The sequence below is a fragment of the Diabrotica virgifera genome, chromosome 2, assembly GCF_917563875.1.
Source record: "Diabrotica virgifera virgifera chromosome 2, PGI_DIABVI_V3a".
NCBI lineage: Eukaryota > Metazoa > Arthropoda > Insecta > Coleoptera > Chrysomelidae > Diabrotica > Diabrotica virgifera.
The window spans coordinates 208,253,456-208,267,788 of NC_065444.1; the positions used below are offsets into that span (position 1 = coordinate 208,253,456).

The window sequence follows — 14,333 nt, forward strand, 5'->3', positions numbered from 1 at the left end:
TCTTGTTTACCTGTGGCTGCTCTTCTCCACACACGGACATCTAAACGGGCTTGTGCGTCGCTGTTTACTGTATCTTCCCAGCGCTTTCGTGGCTTCCCAACATGTCTCTTTCCTTTCATTCTAGCATTCAGTCCTCGTTTTGGTAGTCTATCCTCTCCCATTCTTATCACATATCCGGCCCATTGCAATATTTGTATTCTAATGAAGTCTGACAGGGGTGCTTCCTTATAAAGTTGATAAAGTTCATTGTTGTATCGACTTCTGAAGATTCCGTTTTCCCTCACAGGTCCTAGTATTCTCTTCAGTACTTTCCTTTCGAATGTGTTGAGTTTGTTTTTGGATGTTTCTTTCAGGACCCAGGCTTCACTACCATAGCATGTTATTGGTCGAATTAAAGTTTTATAGATTCTCATCTTTGTATTTCGGTGAACACTTTTAGACCGTTATATATGGGAGAGGGCAAAATAAGCTCTGTTTGCCTGCGTTATTCTCTTCCGTATTTCTTCATCTTCTGATCCGTCGGCATATATTTCTACTCCCAGGTATGTAAACTTTCCAACCGTTTCAATGTCATCTTCGTTGAAAACCCTGCCTAACACTTATAGGTCGTAACAAAAGGAATTAGAAACTATCGCTTTTCTGCTAAAACTTGGTACTCCTGGTGGCAAGACAGCCAAAAATCTATCAGTGGTATTTTGTCAAGTATGTCTTTGAGTGCCCTGTCACACGATAGTTCAGTTATACTGACTCAATATCTATATCCGGAAGTCTTGTCTCGGATTCTACGTCCATTGTAAATGGATTCCCTATCCATGCTTGGTTGCTGTGGATGGGGGGAAAATATTCCTTCAGATTTGCCCCAGTCCTAGCAGGTGTTCCTTGAAAGCGGCTGAAATCTCATCCGGCAATGATTCACATTATACTCTTTTTGTACTTCTGTTAGCTTTGTAATTTCCTGCTTCTGCGCGACGTGTCCACAAATTAAGTTTTTGTTGCAGTTTCCACCTTCTCTGGTACTACATTGCTACCTTGTAATGGCATATTTAAATTGTTCAAGAAGTCAAAAATATACCAAACATAGGCTACCTTGATTAACCAATTGACATCATGAAAACTGTCTTTAAATTTAAATATTGCATCCCTAGCCGTTAGTGAATGTTGTTCTAAGAATATTGAAATTTCTTCCTTCGATTCAATTAAAGTTTTCTTAAAGCATTTCATTTGGATAGCCAACGCACTTCGCAGTGTAAAGGAAGATGTTCATGTGAAACGGCGAGGCGAGGCGACCCGGCGTTTTGCTTTCATGGCCCGGTACCGGGTCGCGACCCACCATTTGGGAAACGCTGTCATAGAGTATTTGTTTACTTAAAGGCGGGTATACATATGTGCTCTGCTCGGTGTGCGAGCCGCTCGCGCGCAGCATATTTGTTGGATTAGTACGTGTTTTCAAGTGGCACACAAACGGCTCGCACACGGCGCACCACGATCTAACTTCTGTCGGCTTTTCAACAAATGCTTTGATGGTTCGCAATACGTATTTGGACGGGTTTGCGAGTGGCTTGTTGGTTTTGGGGCGCCTGAGTTGAATATTTGTTACTAATGGAGTGTTAGGAAGGAAATATCAAACTTATTAATGTTTATCGTGGAAAGTGAAAATGAGATGATGACATTGAATATATTTAAACATGTTAGCTTGCAACCCCCAACTTGTAACCAACTTGCAACCATCTTGCAACCAATTTGCAACCAACTTGCAATCAATTTGCAACCAACTTGCAACCAATTTGCAACCAACTTGCAACCAATTTGCAACCAACTTGCAACCAACTTGCAACCAATTTTCATCCAACTTACAACCAACTTGCAACCAACTTGCAACTCAACTTGCAACCAATCGGAATGAAACCAAACACTTCTCGATGAGAATAGGAGAAGCTACTTCCGACGTCGACCGATATCGGATCTGATCTGATCGGAGAAAAACGGATCCAATGTAGGCACCCACATTTAATACTAATTATCTACAATTACTAATGCCTGGTTGCACCAACAGATCTTAAGTTCCAGATTAGCTAAGTTCTACTTATAAATAGGGCCTCCTTGAGTATCACTTACGTTGCACCATAATTTTAGATTCTTACCTTATTATCAATTATATGTATTATTATATTATGGTATTCTTATTGTAATATATTATAACTATATTATAATAATTCTTATGATATTCTCGACTTAAGCTTAAGATATGTTGGTGCAACCGGGCATGAATGTTCGTAAGTTTCCTCTGGATCGTGGAAGGTTCGTCAAAATGAAAAATTTTAACGAACATTAACCGCGCCACGAATGCGCGGCGCTCACACGGCGCGGAGTTCGCGGCGCGGATATGAATTTCCGCCTTAAGGGTAATTATCATAAATTCGAGTAAAAGATTCACTTAATACGAGTAAAACTGCTTAATCCAGCAAGTTGTGTTTTTGTTGGAGTAAAACTGCGAAGCTGCTTTTTATGGGTGTTAATTTATGTTTATACTCGTCAAGAAGTGTGATTTAATGTTTATTTGACTATTTTGAGTGTCGTTTTAGTTTACAACATAAAATCGATTGGATGGTATGCCAAGCGTAATTCACTCTACTTCAAAAAAAATTAGGAAGGAACAACAAAATGTAATATATTTTTGACGGAGTAAGTTCAACATTTCAGGACTGGAATAATTATTTTTTCAGTAATAACACAATATTTGATTTTTGAGATTTCTCTAGCTGTTCATGAAATAATTAAAATGGTATATAAAAAATGATTGTCTCATTTAAAATAAATATTTCTTATTTACCAAACCTTCGGTTTTGCGCCCCTTTGTTACGGGGGCCCTGTATCGCTCTCAAATGAAAAATTTCATCTATCAATTCTTCACTGATGCCTTCTTTATAGAGCTCGCGCAATATATCAATTTTTTCTTAATATTTTCGTCATCGTCATCTCGGAATGACCACAAAATATTAAATAGCGAATTAATTTCATTTGCCGCATTAAGTTGCTTATTAAGTTGCTGGTTAAGTTGCTTATTATTTGACAATATTAAATAGTTCACAGCGAAATATTGCGTCGGGCTCAAAATTATCAGTCGCATCACTACTAGGTCCAGGCAATCATCAAAAAATCTCACACGCTTCTTGTGCCGTTTTTCTTTATTTGATGTAAATTCTGGATTTATTCCATAATTGCTGGTAACTAATTTAGATTCTTCAAGAATGGAAGATCTGATCCCTTTAGATACTGACCCTTTATATTCTTCAATAAATTTCTGATTTTTTGTAAATCTTCTAGAAGCCCTAATATATTTTTAATCTCCATATCCATAATTGTCTCACTGCACTGCAGCATTTAACTTCTGTGATTTATTGCTGTTAAAATTTTACAGCAAATCAACTAAAGGTCATGTTAAATATAGCCGAGGATTAATTAAACGTATTATGGACATAAAGTGAAGAGCAAAAAAACGGGAAAAATTACGTCTTAAATCTTTGGTCTGGTCGACGCAGGGCCCCTTACATCGCCGGGCCCCGGTAAAATGTACCGGCTGTACCGCCCTCTCGGCGGCCCTGTTTGGAGGTAATATCCTATTCTTGCTCCCATTAACTGGCGTATGAGGCAATAATACACACAACGCAAAAGTCTAGGGATATTTTTATAAATAGACGTATTTTGTTTATCTGTAATCAACTTATAAAAAGTAATACAAATTTGTAGTTTAAATTGTTGTTTGATATGGCAAAAACCATAAATTGCAAAAAAAAACAGAAAATTGGAGCAAAAAAAATATATTGCAAATCACCCATGTTTCATATACCACCATCTTCTTTCTTCTTCTTTTGCCCTTTAATTCGTCCAATTCTGAACATAGGCTTCCCCCAGTTTCCTCCATTCGCTTCTGTTTAGTGCTTTCTGTTTCCAGTGCGTTCCTCCTATTTTTTTAATGTCGTCTCCCCATCTCATCTGGGGTCGTCCTCTTGCTCTCTTTCCTGTCCATGGTCTCCATTGTTGTATCGTGCTATTCCACCTATTGTCCGTTTGTCTAGCGTTATGACCTGCGAAGCTCCATTTTAGGCTGGCTATATGTTGGCCTGCGTCTTTGACTTTTGTTCTATTTCTGACCCAGTTGTTTTGCTTTTTGTCTGTCAATTTTACTCCTAACATTGCTCTCTCCATGGCTCTTTGTGTCTTTATTATTTTATCCATGTTTGCCTTGTCAAGGTCCATGTTTGGCATGCGTATGTGAGAATTGGGAGTATGCACTGGTCAAACACTCTTGTTTTTAAGTATTGTTGTATTTTTTTATTCTTTAGGACCCATTTTAATTTTGGCCGCTGTTTGGTTTTCCTTATTTATTTTTATAATCTGTCCCAAATATATATAATCATTAACCGCTTCTATTGTGGTGTCGTTTAGTATTACGTTTCTATTGTCTTGTGTGTTTGTCATTGTTTTTGTTTTGGCAAAATTCATTTTTAGATCTATTTGTTCGGATTCATTTGCTAGTTCGGTTAGCATGGTTTGTAGTTCTTCAAAACTTGATGCTATGACTACTACATCGTCTGCATATCTTAGGTGGTTTAGTTTCTTTCCATTTATGTTTATTCCCATGTTTGTCCATTCCATTGTTTTGAAAACATCTTCCAGTGCTAATGTAAATAGTTTAGGAGAAATAACATCTCCCTGTCGCACTCCTCTGTTAATTGGTATGGGTTTTGTGGTTTCTTCCAATTGTACTGTCATTGTTGCTTTCTTTCTTATATATATTATGTATTAGCATTCTGTATCTGGAATCTATTCGACAGTTGTTTATAGCTTTTTCTATTGCCCACATTTCCACGCTGTCAAATGCTTTTTCGTAGTCAACGAACGCTAAGTGCAGATCTATATGGTATTCGTTAGCTTTTTCTATTAGTGTCCTAATTGTTAGAAGATGGTCAGTGGTGCTATATCCCTTTCGGAACCCTGCCTGCTCTACGCTGCTATACCACCATAAAATGTCAAAAATACGAAATATAAACTTAAAATAAAGTATGGCCACCACGTTGGTTTATCACAGCTCTACATCTACTGTTCATGTTCCGAATCACATTGTTAATGTCTGCTTGAGGTAGTTGTGTCCATTGTTCTCTCAGAAGCTCTTTTAATTGACACTTATTGTAGATATTGCCCATATGTGGAGTAATTCTTCGTTGGAGCATGTCCCATACATGCTCAATGGGATTCAAGTCCGGTGATTGTGCTGGCCACGGCAATACATCAATACCCTCGTTATCCAACTACATAGTTTGTTACAATATGCGCAACATGTGGTCGAGCGTTATCATACATAAAGTAAAAATTTTCTACGTAAAAAAGCCACGTGGGAAAATGAGGTCAGTTCTTCCGTCAATCATGATTCCGCCTCATACCATTAATGTACCACCTCTGTATGCATACACTTCTTGAAGATGTCGTAATCGTTTTCCATTTCCGGGTGGTCTCCAAACTCTTGTCCGACGAGAATCTGGATGAAATCCATATCTAGACTCGTCACTCAACAAAACTGTGGCCCAGTCATTGTCAGTCCAATTCTGAAACTCTTGACACCATGTTAATCTTGCAGCGCGATTGCCTCTAGATAGAGGTGGACATCTCAGTGGTCGCTGACTACGAAGATTGGCTTCATGGAGACGATTTCTCATATTACTGCGGCTAATTGTTACATTATGTGCAAGCTGTAATTCATTAACCAGCTCGGGTGCTGTGATTGTTGGCTGCCTTCTGGCATTTAAAATTAAATATCGGTCCTGAGCGACGGTTGTAGAGCGACCACGTCCTGGATGTTGCTCGGCTGGACTCCTAGGGTCTCTAAACCGACGCCACAAACGACTTACGACGCTTTGGGAGACACCCATCTGGTCAGCAACTTAAGTTTGTCGCATACCAGCTTGAAGGAGGCCCACGGCTCTATTCATCTCGTCCAACGTTAAATGTTGTCATTGCATGGTAAAAAGACAATATCTTTAACTCACCTATTAAGCAAGAATGGTATAAAGTGACTAAAATTAAAACTAAACAGAACATAAAAATGTCAATTTTTTTGCCCCTCATAAAAAACATTCTAGAACACGTATTGCTATCAGTTTTACAATTTTTTTTGATAAGAAGTGAGTGTCTGTATCAACAATTACAGTACAAGCAAATTTATATGGTCATGAAATTTCTGTCATTGGTATTGTCAAATTATTAAAATATCCTTAGACTTTTGCGTTGTGTGTATGTAGGTTTATGTTTATATAAAATAAAATTATAGGTTCCACTAAAAATGTGATTTATCGACTTGTACGGTCGTCTTGATAGCAAAAATATTGGGGCGTTTTTATCGTACCTCCGACACATACATTCGTTTCTATTATATTCTGATTAGATATTTTTATGAAGTAGTTATGATTTGATTATTAATTGAATTTGTTATATATTTGTAGTAAGGCAATATATATGTAGGTTTACGTTTATGTAAATTAAAATTAGAGTTTCACTAAAAAATGTGATTTATCGATTTGTACTGTGGTCTTGATGGCAAAAATATTGTAGCGTTTTTATCGTACCTCCGACACATACATTCGTATCTATTATATTCTGATTAGATATTTTTATGAAGTAGTTATGATTTGATCATTAATTGAATTTGTTATATATTTGCAGTGAGGCAATATATATGTAGGTTTATGTTTATGTAAAGTAAAATTATAGTTTCACTAAAAACTTATTACCCTGATTTCAAATTCTCTTAGCTCTCAGTTGATCAGCACTTGATCTGGATCATGTTGATACATAAAGTATGCGTGATTTTGTTGTTAAATATGGTTTTCCTAAAAGGCATTGCATCAAAAAGCACTGACGAGAAAAAATCCGAGGTTAACTTTACTAATCCTGAGGAGGACGAAATTTATTTTGAGGGTGATATCATATTATCTTCGAGATCATTGCGAAATGGCATTATTGGAGATACATATAGATGGGATAAAGGAATTATTCCGTACCAAATATCTGACAATTATTCTACAAATCGAAAGGAAATGATACTTCGAGCATTTGCCACCTTTCATAAATACACGTGTATCAAGTAAGTTTAAGATGCTTTAAATATTTTAGTTTGGAAAATATTAAAATTTGTAATTATATAAAGTTAATCAGACTTAGAAAAAAGGGCTCAGCTACCGCCGTATCAGCCTTATTAATTACACGGGCCCCCAACGTGTCAAAACAAAAATTAAATTTAAAGGAATTGAAAAAATTATTATTTCATTATTAGGTCGTATAGTCCAGGGGTCACGAATTATATTTCCTGAGGGTCCGTTTCGAAAACCTATGACACTTCCGGGGTCCGGAGTTAACACTACCTGCCTGGTTGTTCCAATTCGGTAAACAAATCAGAAGGGCGCAGTGCGAAATTTTTAGGCAGAAATAATTATTGTTGTTAACAGTTTTTTAATAAATCCAAAACATCACCTTTTTTGCTCCCGAAAATATGTTTTTAGCATTTTTGGGCCATTTTAAACAAAAAAGATTTTCTGTCATTTTTCTCAAAACTTAATATATTTCAAGTTTTAAGCGATTTATAATCTGAAAAATGCGAAAATAAGCATTTTCGAAGCTTGGAAATTCATGTGTACTTTATTATTTTTTAAGTTGTCAAGTGCCTAAATTGAAGTTTAAACATTCAATTTCAAGATTCTGATGAGTTATCGGGGTTTATTTCAATTTAGACCGTTTGTTTTTATTGGCGTATTTAATTAGTACATTGGCAATAATTCATTGAACAAATAAATAGGTCATTAAGAAAAATATGTTAATAATAAATTATGGGTGGATAAATTATGGGTATGGATAAATTATGTGGTAGATATCATTAACTTGTTCCAAAGGGGACAAGGGTATTTTGGTTTTAGAGAACAAATTTCTGACTGTTCTTGCATTCTTCATTGCAATCTTAACAGGAATATTATTATTTTTATATAGTTTAATAAGTTTATCAGTAACCTGAGGAAAATAAGGAAGTGACGAAAAATGGGAAACAGGAGTCCCAATATTCAGTGGCGGCGCCTGGTGTAAAATATTGGGGGTGCACACATAATGTTAACGTATAAAAAGACCTTGAGACCCCATTTCCGTAGGTAAAATTTTTTGAGTGTCTTCAAATTATAAAAATCAGAGGACCTTATTAAAAATTACAATAAATAATGTATTTTATTGACTTAAAATTATAATTTAGTGTTTAAATGCTACAAGCAAGTTGTAACGAAAGTCAGTCGCCTGTTATTTTTTTAGAAAAATTATTCACAAACAAACTGAGTAAAATTTGGAATTTCTTGAATCATTTTTTTAAATTGAAAACATTGCGAGTGCAGTTCATCGATTCTGGCCCATATCTATTCTAAGGAAAGTTTTGATACGTTTCAATGCAGAGAGACATCGTTCTGTTTCTGCAGTTGTCACTGGCATCGTAACAAGTACATAATTGGAGAATTCAAATTATTTCAGAGAAATCGTCTTGTAAATTATTTTCAATCAAAAATTTAGTTAAGTGGACTGCGCCGGATAGTTAAAATCGTATCTTCTATTTTATTCATTATGCTTCCTCTTCTCCAAATATGTGCTTCACAGCTACACAATTTGTAAGTTTTTACACAAATCTCCATTTTAAATAATCATTTATAATCCCGACGTTTGCACTTTGGTACATTCTTAATTAACAAATTAGACCAGTAAGGATCTGTTTTTAGGTGGATGTGAGAGGTGGCATTCAGATTTTTGCGGATAAAGTTAGGTGATAACTTCGTTAATAATAATTGATTTATGCTCCTTCTCAAATATGCCCGGAACATTAATAAAAAAAATAAAATATTTAAAAATTTCGTTTTTTTTTCTACTTTTTTTTGCTTATAACTTAAAAACTATTCATTTTAAAACAAAGTCGTATAAGAATAAAATAAAGATAATTAAATTTTCTATCAGATGCGATTGGTTAAAAATGTCTTAATTTATCACCCTTACTTCAAAATATTAATAAATATAAAATAAGGGGGCAAAACAAGCCTGTCCTTATTCAATGATTTTCGATCACTTAGGTTACACTAGGAACTTCCTAATTCGCTTAGAAAATTTTTGTAATGTGCTAAAACCGTACACCAAATTTCATTAAAATTGACTTACTAGATTTTGCATAATAATTTTGCAATCTAAACTTTTTTTAAAATCTTGCACAACAAAAACTAGAACATACAAAGATTTGTCAATTTTTTTACATATAAAGAAGTACTCCACCTATCTAATGCACTTTACAGAATTGAAATCGGATTATTTAAGCAGCCTCAGCAATGTTTTAAAGTTATAAACAATTTTTTGGCTTATAAACAAATCAGTGCTGTGGCCAGGAGGGGGTGCTACGGGCTCCTTTATTTAGATGGACATACCCAAGTTTTTTTATGTATTTTGACCCGTAGAACACGAATTCTTTCGGTAACAGTTGATCCGGATGTCGATAAGATTGTTATAAACAAAGAACTTGAGGAATTACATAACATCGATTTTTCGCAAAATAAAACATTTTTTTTGTATTTCTTGGGTAATTCTAAGCAAACAATGTTCTTACAAGTTTTTTCGTAGGATGCATAGTTTTCGAGATAAACGCGGTGGAAATTTCAAAAAATCGAGAAATTGCAATTTTTGAACGCGAATAACGTTTGATTAAAAAATAAAAATAGCAATTCTGCTGACAGCATTTGAAAGTTTAAGTTAAATTAAACCGGTTTTAATTATTTGCATTGATAAAAATTAATTTTTTTATTTTTAAACAAAGCTATTTGTTTATAAGCTAAAAAATTGTTTCTAAATTTAAAACATTGCTGAGGCCCCTTAAATAATCCGATTTTAATTCTGTAAAGTGTATTAGATAGGTAGAGCACCTATTTATATGTAAAAAAAATAGCCAACTTCTAAATGGTCTACTTTTTGTTCAGAAAGATTTTAAAAAATTTGAACTTTTTAAAAACATTTAGATTGCAAATTTATTATGCAAAATTTATTAGATCGATTTTAATTAAATTTGGTACACGGTTTAAGGATATTACAAAGAATTTCCTAAGCGAATTAACAAGGCTTTAAGTGTCACCAAAGTGGTTAAAAAATATTGAATAACAACAGACTTATTTTGCCCCCTTATTTTGTATTTATTGCTATATTGCAGAAAAGGTAATACCTTAAGACATTTTTTACCAGTCGTATGTTATACAAAATTCATTTATCTTTATTTTATTTCTATACGACTTTGTTCCAAAACGAATCGTTTTAAAGTTATAAGCAAAGAAAGCAGAAAAAAATCGATGTTTTTCGAAATTTTTAAATATTTTAATTTTTTTATTAATGTTCCGGGCATATTTGAGAAGGAGCATAAATCAATTATTATTATTACTGAAGGTGTCACCTAACTTTATCTGCAAAAATCCGAATGCCACCTCTCACATCCAAAAATAGACGTTTTTTCGCAGATCTTTACTGGTCTAAATTTGGTTTCGGCATTTTTAATTTTTCTTCTAAATATAATGAAGAAAATTTAATTCATTTTAAATATTCCACGCTAACATTTACATCCACAAATCCTTCCATTCTTAATATAGTTCCGAAATTCGTACTTCACGAAAGCAAAATTTAAACATACGTGTGCCGTGCACGTTAAAAACACGATAAGATCATGCCATAGGATCACATCCAACTTGTGATCCTATGGCTGTTGGATTTTTGCAACACCAAGGAAATAATTTTACCCTGTTTTTACACTTCTGAAGCTAGGAATAACTAAAGACACTTTTCACAACTAATATTTTATTACAATAACACAAACTTTTGGTATTAAAGTAATTTTTGTGTGGGATCGGACACACGCCCTACTTTCCCGTTTTTTATTATCTTATTATTCTATATAACAACACCTTGGCAACGAACTTTTTTTTGAATATTGCGCCTTTGTGTACACTTTGAATTATAGAACATAAAAACATAGAAACATCTTTGTGAAGTGTACACAAGGCGCAAACCACTAAATAAAATATTGAAACAAAATATAGTTTTACTAAATATTAATGTTGGGAATTTATTTCTCCAACATGCTGGGGGGCCTTGGTTTTGATACCAAAACAATATATTCCACCCCTTTTTTTTACACATTTTTTAAAGAATTTATTGCTTATATAAGTATAAAACTTTTACAAAGTTTTAAATTTAAATAGAAATAGTTATAAAGTTAAATTTTATTTATTATTATAAATTGAAAAAAAAAAAAAAAAAAATAATTTAAATTTGTTCATCGTTAATTGGAAGAACAGCAATTTTTGTGACAGAACGTAAGTATGTTCCCTTTTTAGTTTTTACTTCCACCACTCTTACCTTTCCGTCTTTACCAGGAATAACTTTATTAATCCTTGCTATAGGCCACCCAAAAGAAGAAACATTGTCCTCCTTTACAAGCACAAGCATGCCTTCTTGTAAATTTGGCAACGATTTTCTCCATTTAGGTCTGTTTTGAAGTTGTGTTAGATAATCTTGGTACCACCTTTGCCAAAAATGCTGCTGCATTTGAACACACAACCTCCAAAATTTTAATCTATTTTCAGGAATCTCAGTTAAATTAGTTTCAGGGAAAGTTGTCAAAGGAGCACCTATTAGAAAATGACCTGGGGTCAAATATTCTAAGTCAGCGGAATCATTATTAATTGCCATAAGAGGCCTTGAATTTAATATTCCTTCAACTTGAGTAATCAAAGTATTAAACTCCTCATATGTTAAAATATTATTTCCCATCACCCTTTTTATATGATATTTAGCACTCTTCACCCCGGCCTCCCATAGACCCCCAAATACTGGAGAATAACTTGGGATGAAGCAAAATTCAATTTTATCATCAAGGCAAAAGTTGTTTAACTTAATGTTGTCGTTTAGAAGTTTTTGAAGTTGATTATTTGCTCCCTTGAATGTGGCACCATTGTCACAAAAGATCTTGGATGGTTTACCCCTTCTAGAAATGAATCTTTTTAATGAAGCTAAAAAAGTATCTGTTGTTAGATCAGAGAGTAACTCCATATGAATTGCCTTCACAGAAAAGCAAACAAACAATGCTATATATGCCTTTGTCGTTATAGACTTTCTAATCCGTGACTGTTTAATTTGGAAGGGACCACAGAAGTCTATACCAACATTCTGAAAGACCCTCGATGAACGTACCCTTTGTTCAGGAAGAGATCCCATTAACTGTTCACTGCACTTGGCCTTACATTTAAAACAGGTTACGCATTTGTGCAAAATCCTTTTAATTTCTTTAGTGGCACTAATAATCCAAAAATTTTGATTTAATGAACTTAAAACTTGTTTCGGACCTGCATGTAAAAGTCTTAAGTGCTCTCTGTGAATCAAAAGATCAGTGATATGATTGCTTTTGGGAACGATCAAAGGATGTTTTTTATTAAAAGAAATATCTGAGTTCTCCAGTCTACCACCAACTCTTAACAGTCCCTGAGAGTCCAAGAAAGGATATAAAGAATTTAAATTAGACTTAATTGCTGTGTTGTTGGTTAGACATTTTATTTCCTCAGAAAAATGAAAACTTTGTTCATACTTAATAATGGTTTTAAGGCTATTTTCTAGTTCTACAACTGTTAAACTTCCAGTAATCTTTTTATTTTTATTTTTTATATTATTTACAAATCGTAGGCAATAAGCCACTATTTTTTGAAGTTTTGTTAAGCTAGAGAATTTTATGAAGAAAGATTCTGGTTTGACCTTAGCTAAAGTGACAACTTTATATTCAGGCAAATGGTCTGGAGTAGAAAATGGAATTTCAAAGTGCAAGAATTCAATATTTGAAAGAATTTCAGGACCATTAAACCAAAGATTGTTTGAATTAATTTCATGAGGTTCAAGTCCACGAGAAAGACAATCTGCTGGATTTTCCTTAGTGTTTATATACAACCATTTAAATTCGGATGTCATTTCTTGAATTTTAATAATTCTATTGGCAACATAGGGATTCAATTTCAAAGGTTCGGATTTTATCCAAGCTAAGACAATGTTTGAATCTGAATATAAAAATACCTTACTGACTTTATCTTTTAACAGTTCAAAAACCTTGTGAGATAGTTTTGAAAGCAACAAAGCACTGTTCAGTTCAAGTCTTGGCATAGTTAGTTTTTTGTTTATAGGAACAATCCTAGATTTGGAACAAATCAAATTTACATGTACTTTATTTTCAAAAATAGTCCTCGCATAAATAACAGCTCCATATGCAATCAAGGAGGAGTCACAAAAGCCAACTATTTCAATATGAAGAGCACCAGTAAAGTTTAAATTTCTTTGGACAGTCACTGTGGGCATGCTCATTAAGCTTTCAACAAAATTTTTCCAAGTGTCAAGTAACTCACTGGAAATTATAGCATCCCATTTGACCTTACTTAACCAAAGTTTTTGCATAATTACCTTAGCAGCTACTAAAACTGGGCCCACTAATCCCAAAGGATCATAAAATTTGGAAACAAAACTGAGAATCTGTCTTTTAGTTACACATTCATTTATATCAACTTTTGGACAACTAAATTTAAAATTATCTGTTTTTGTATCATAAGTCAATCCCAGAGTCTTTACCGTTAAATCGTTTTTGCTGATGTTAATTTCATCAAAATTTTGTTTATTTTTAGGAATATCATTTAAAATTTGTAAATTATTTGAGCACCATTTGTGCAACTCGAAGGACCTTAATTTGAGCAGCGAGATAAGTTCATTTTTTAGTTTTATCGTTTCTTCGATTGTGTCACACCCACACAAAATATCATCAACGTAGGTGTTATTAAGAAGAGCTTTAGAAGCCAAAGGATAGCGTTTACCTTCAGTTCGGGCTAATTCTACCAAACATCTGGTAGCTAAAAAGGAAGAACTTCTTAAACCATATGTTACAGTTTGAAGTTGAATACATTGTAAACTGCCATTTTTCTCTCGCCACAAAATATTTTGTAACTGGCAATGGTCTGGATGTACCAAAACCATTCTATACATTTGTTTAATATCTGTCAAAAGGACGTAATTATATTTTCTAAAAAGAACAAGAATATCGAAGAGCTCATTTTGAACTACAGCACCATTATAGAGATAATCATTGATGCATTTTTTCTTTTTTGATTTCATGCTGCCATCAAAGACTACTCTTAATTTTGTTGTTTTTTTGTCTTCACGTATCACTGGATGGTGAGCCATGAAGTATAAAGAACCACTATTTA

At 33.8% G+C, this 14,333-nt stretch overlaps 1 protein-coding gene across 1 annotated transcript in view; it reads left to right on the top strand.

Annotated features, from left to right (window-relative positions):
• The first annotated feature begins 6,712 nt into the window (after positions 1-6,712).
• LOC126879790 (zinc metalloproteinase nas-7-like) overlaps positions 6,713-14,333 on the top strand; it is an 81,144-nt gene continuing 73,523 nt past the window's right edge. Inside the window, exon 1 of the mRNA XM_050643052.1 lies at positions 6,713-7,138. Within this exon, the coding sequence (XP_050499009.1) occupies positions 6,837-7,138 (302 nt within the window). The 5' untranslated portion in view covers positions 6,713-6,836. The remainder of the gene's footprint in view (positions 7,139-14,333) is intronic.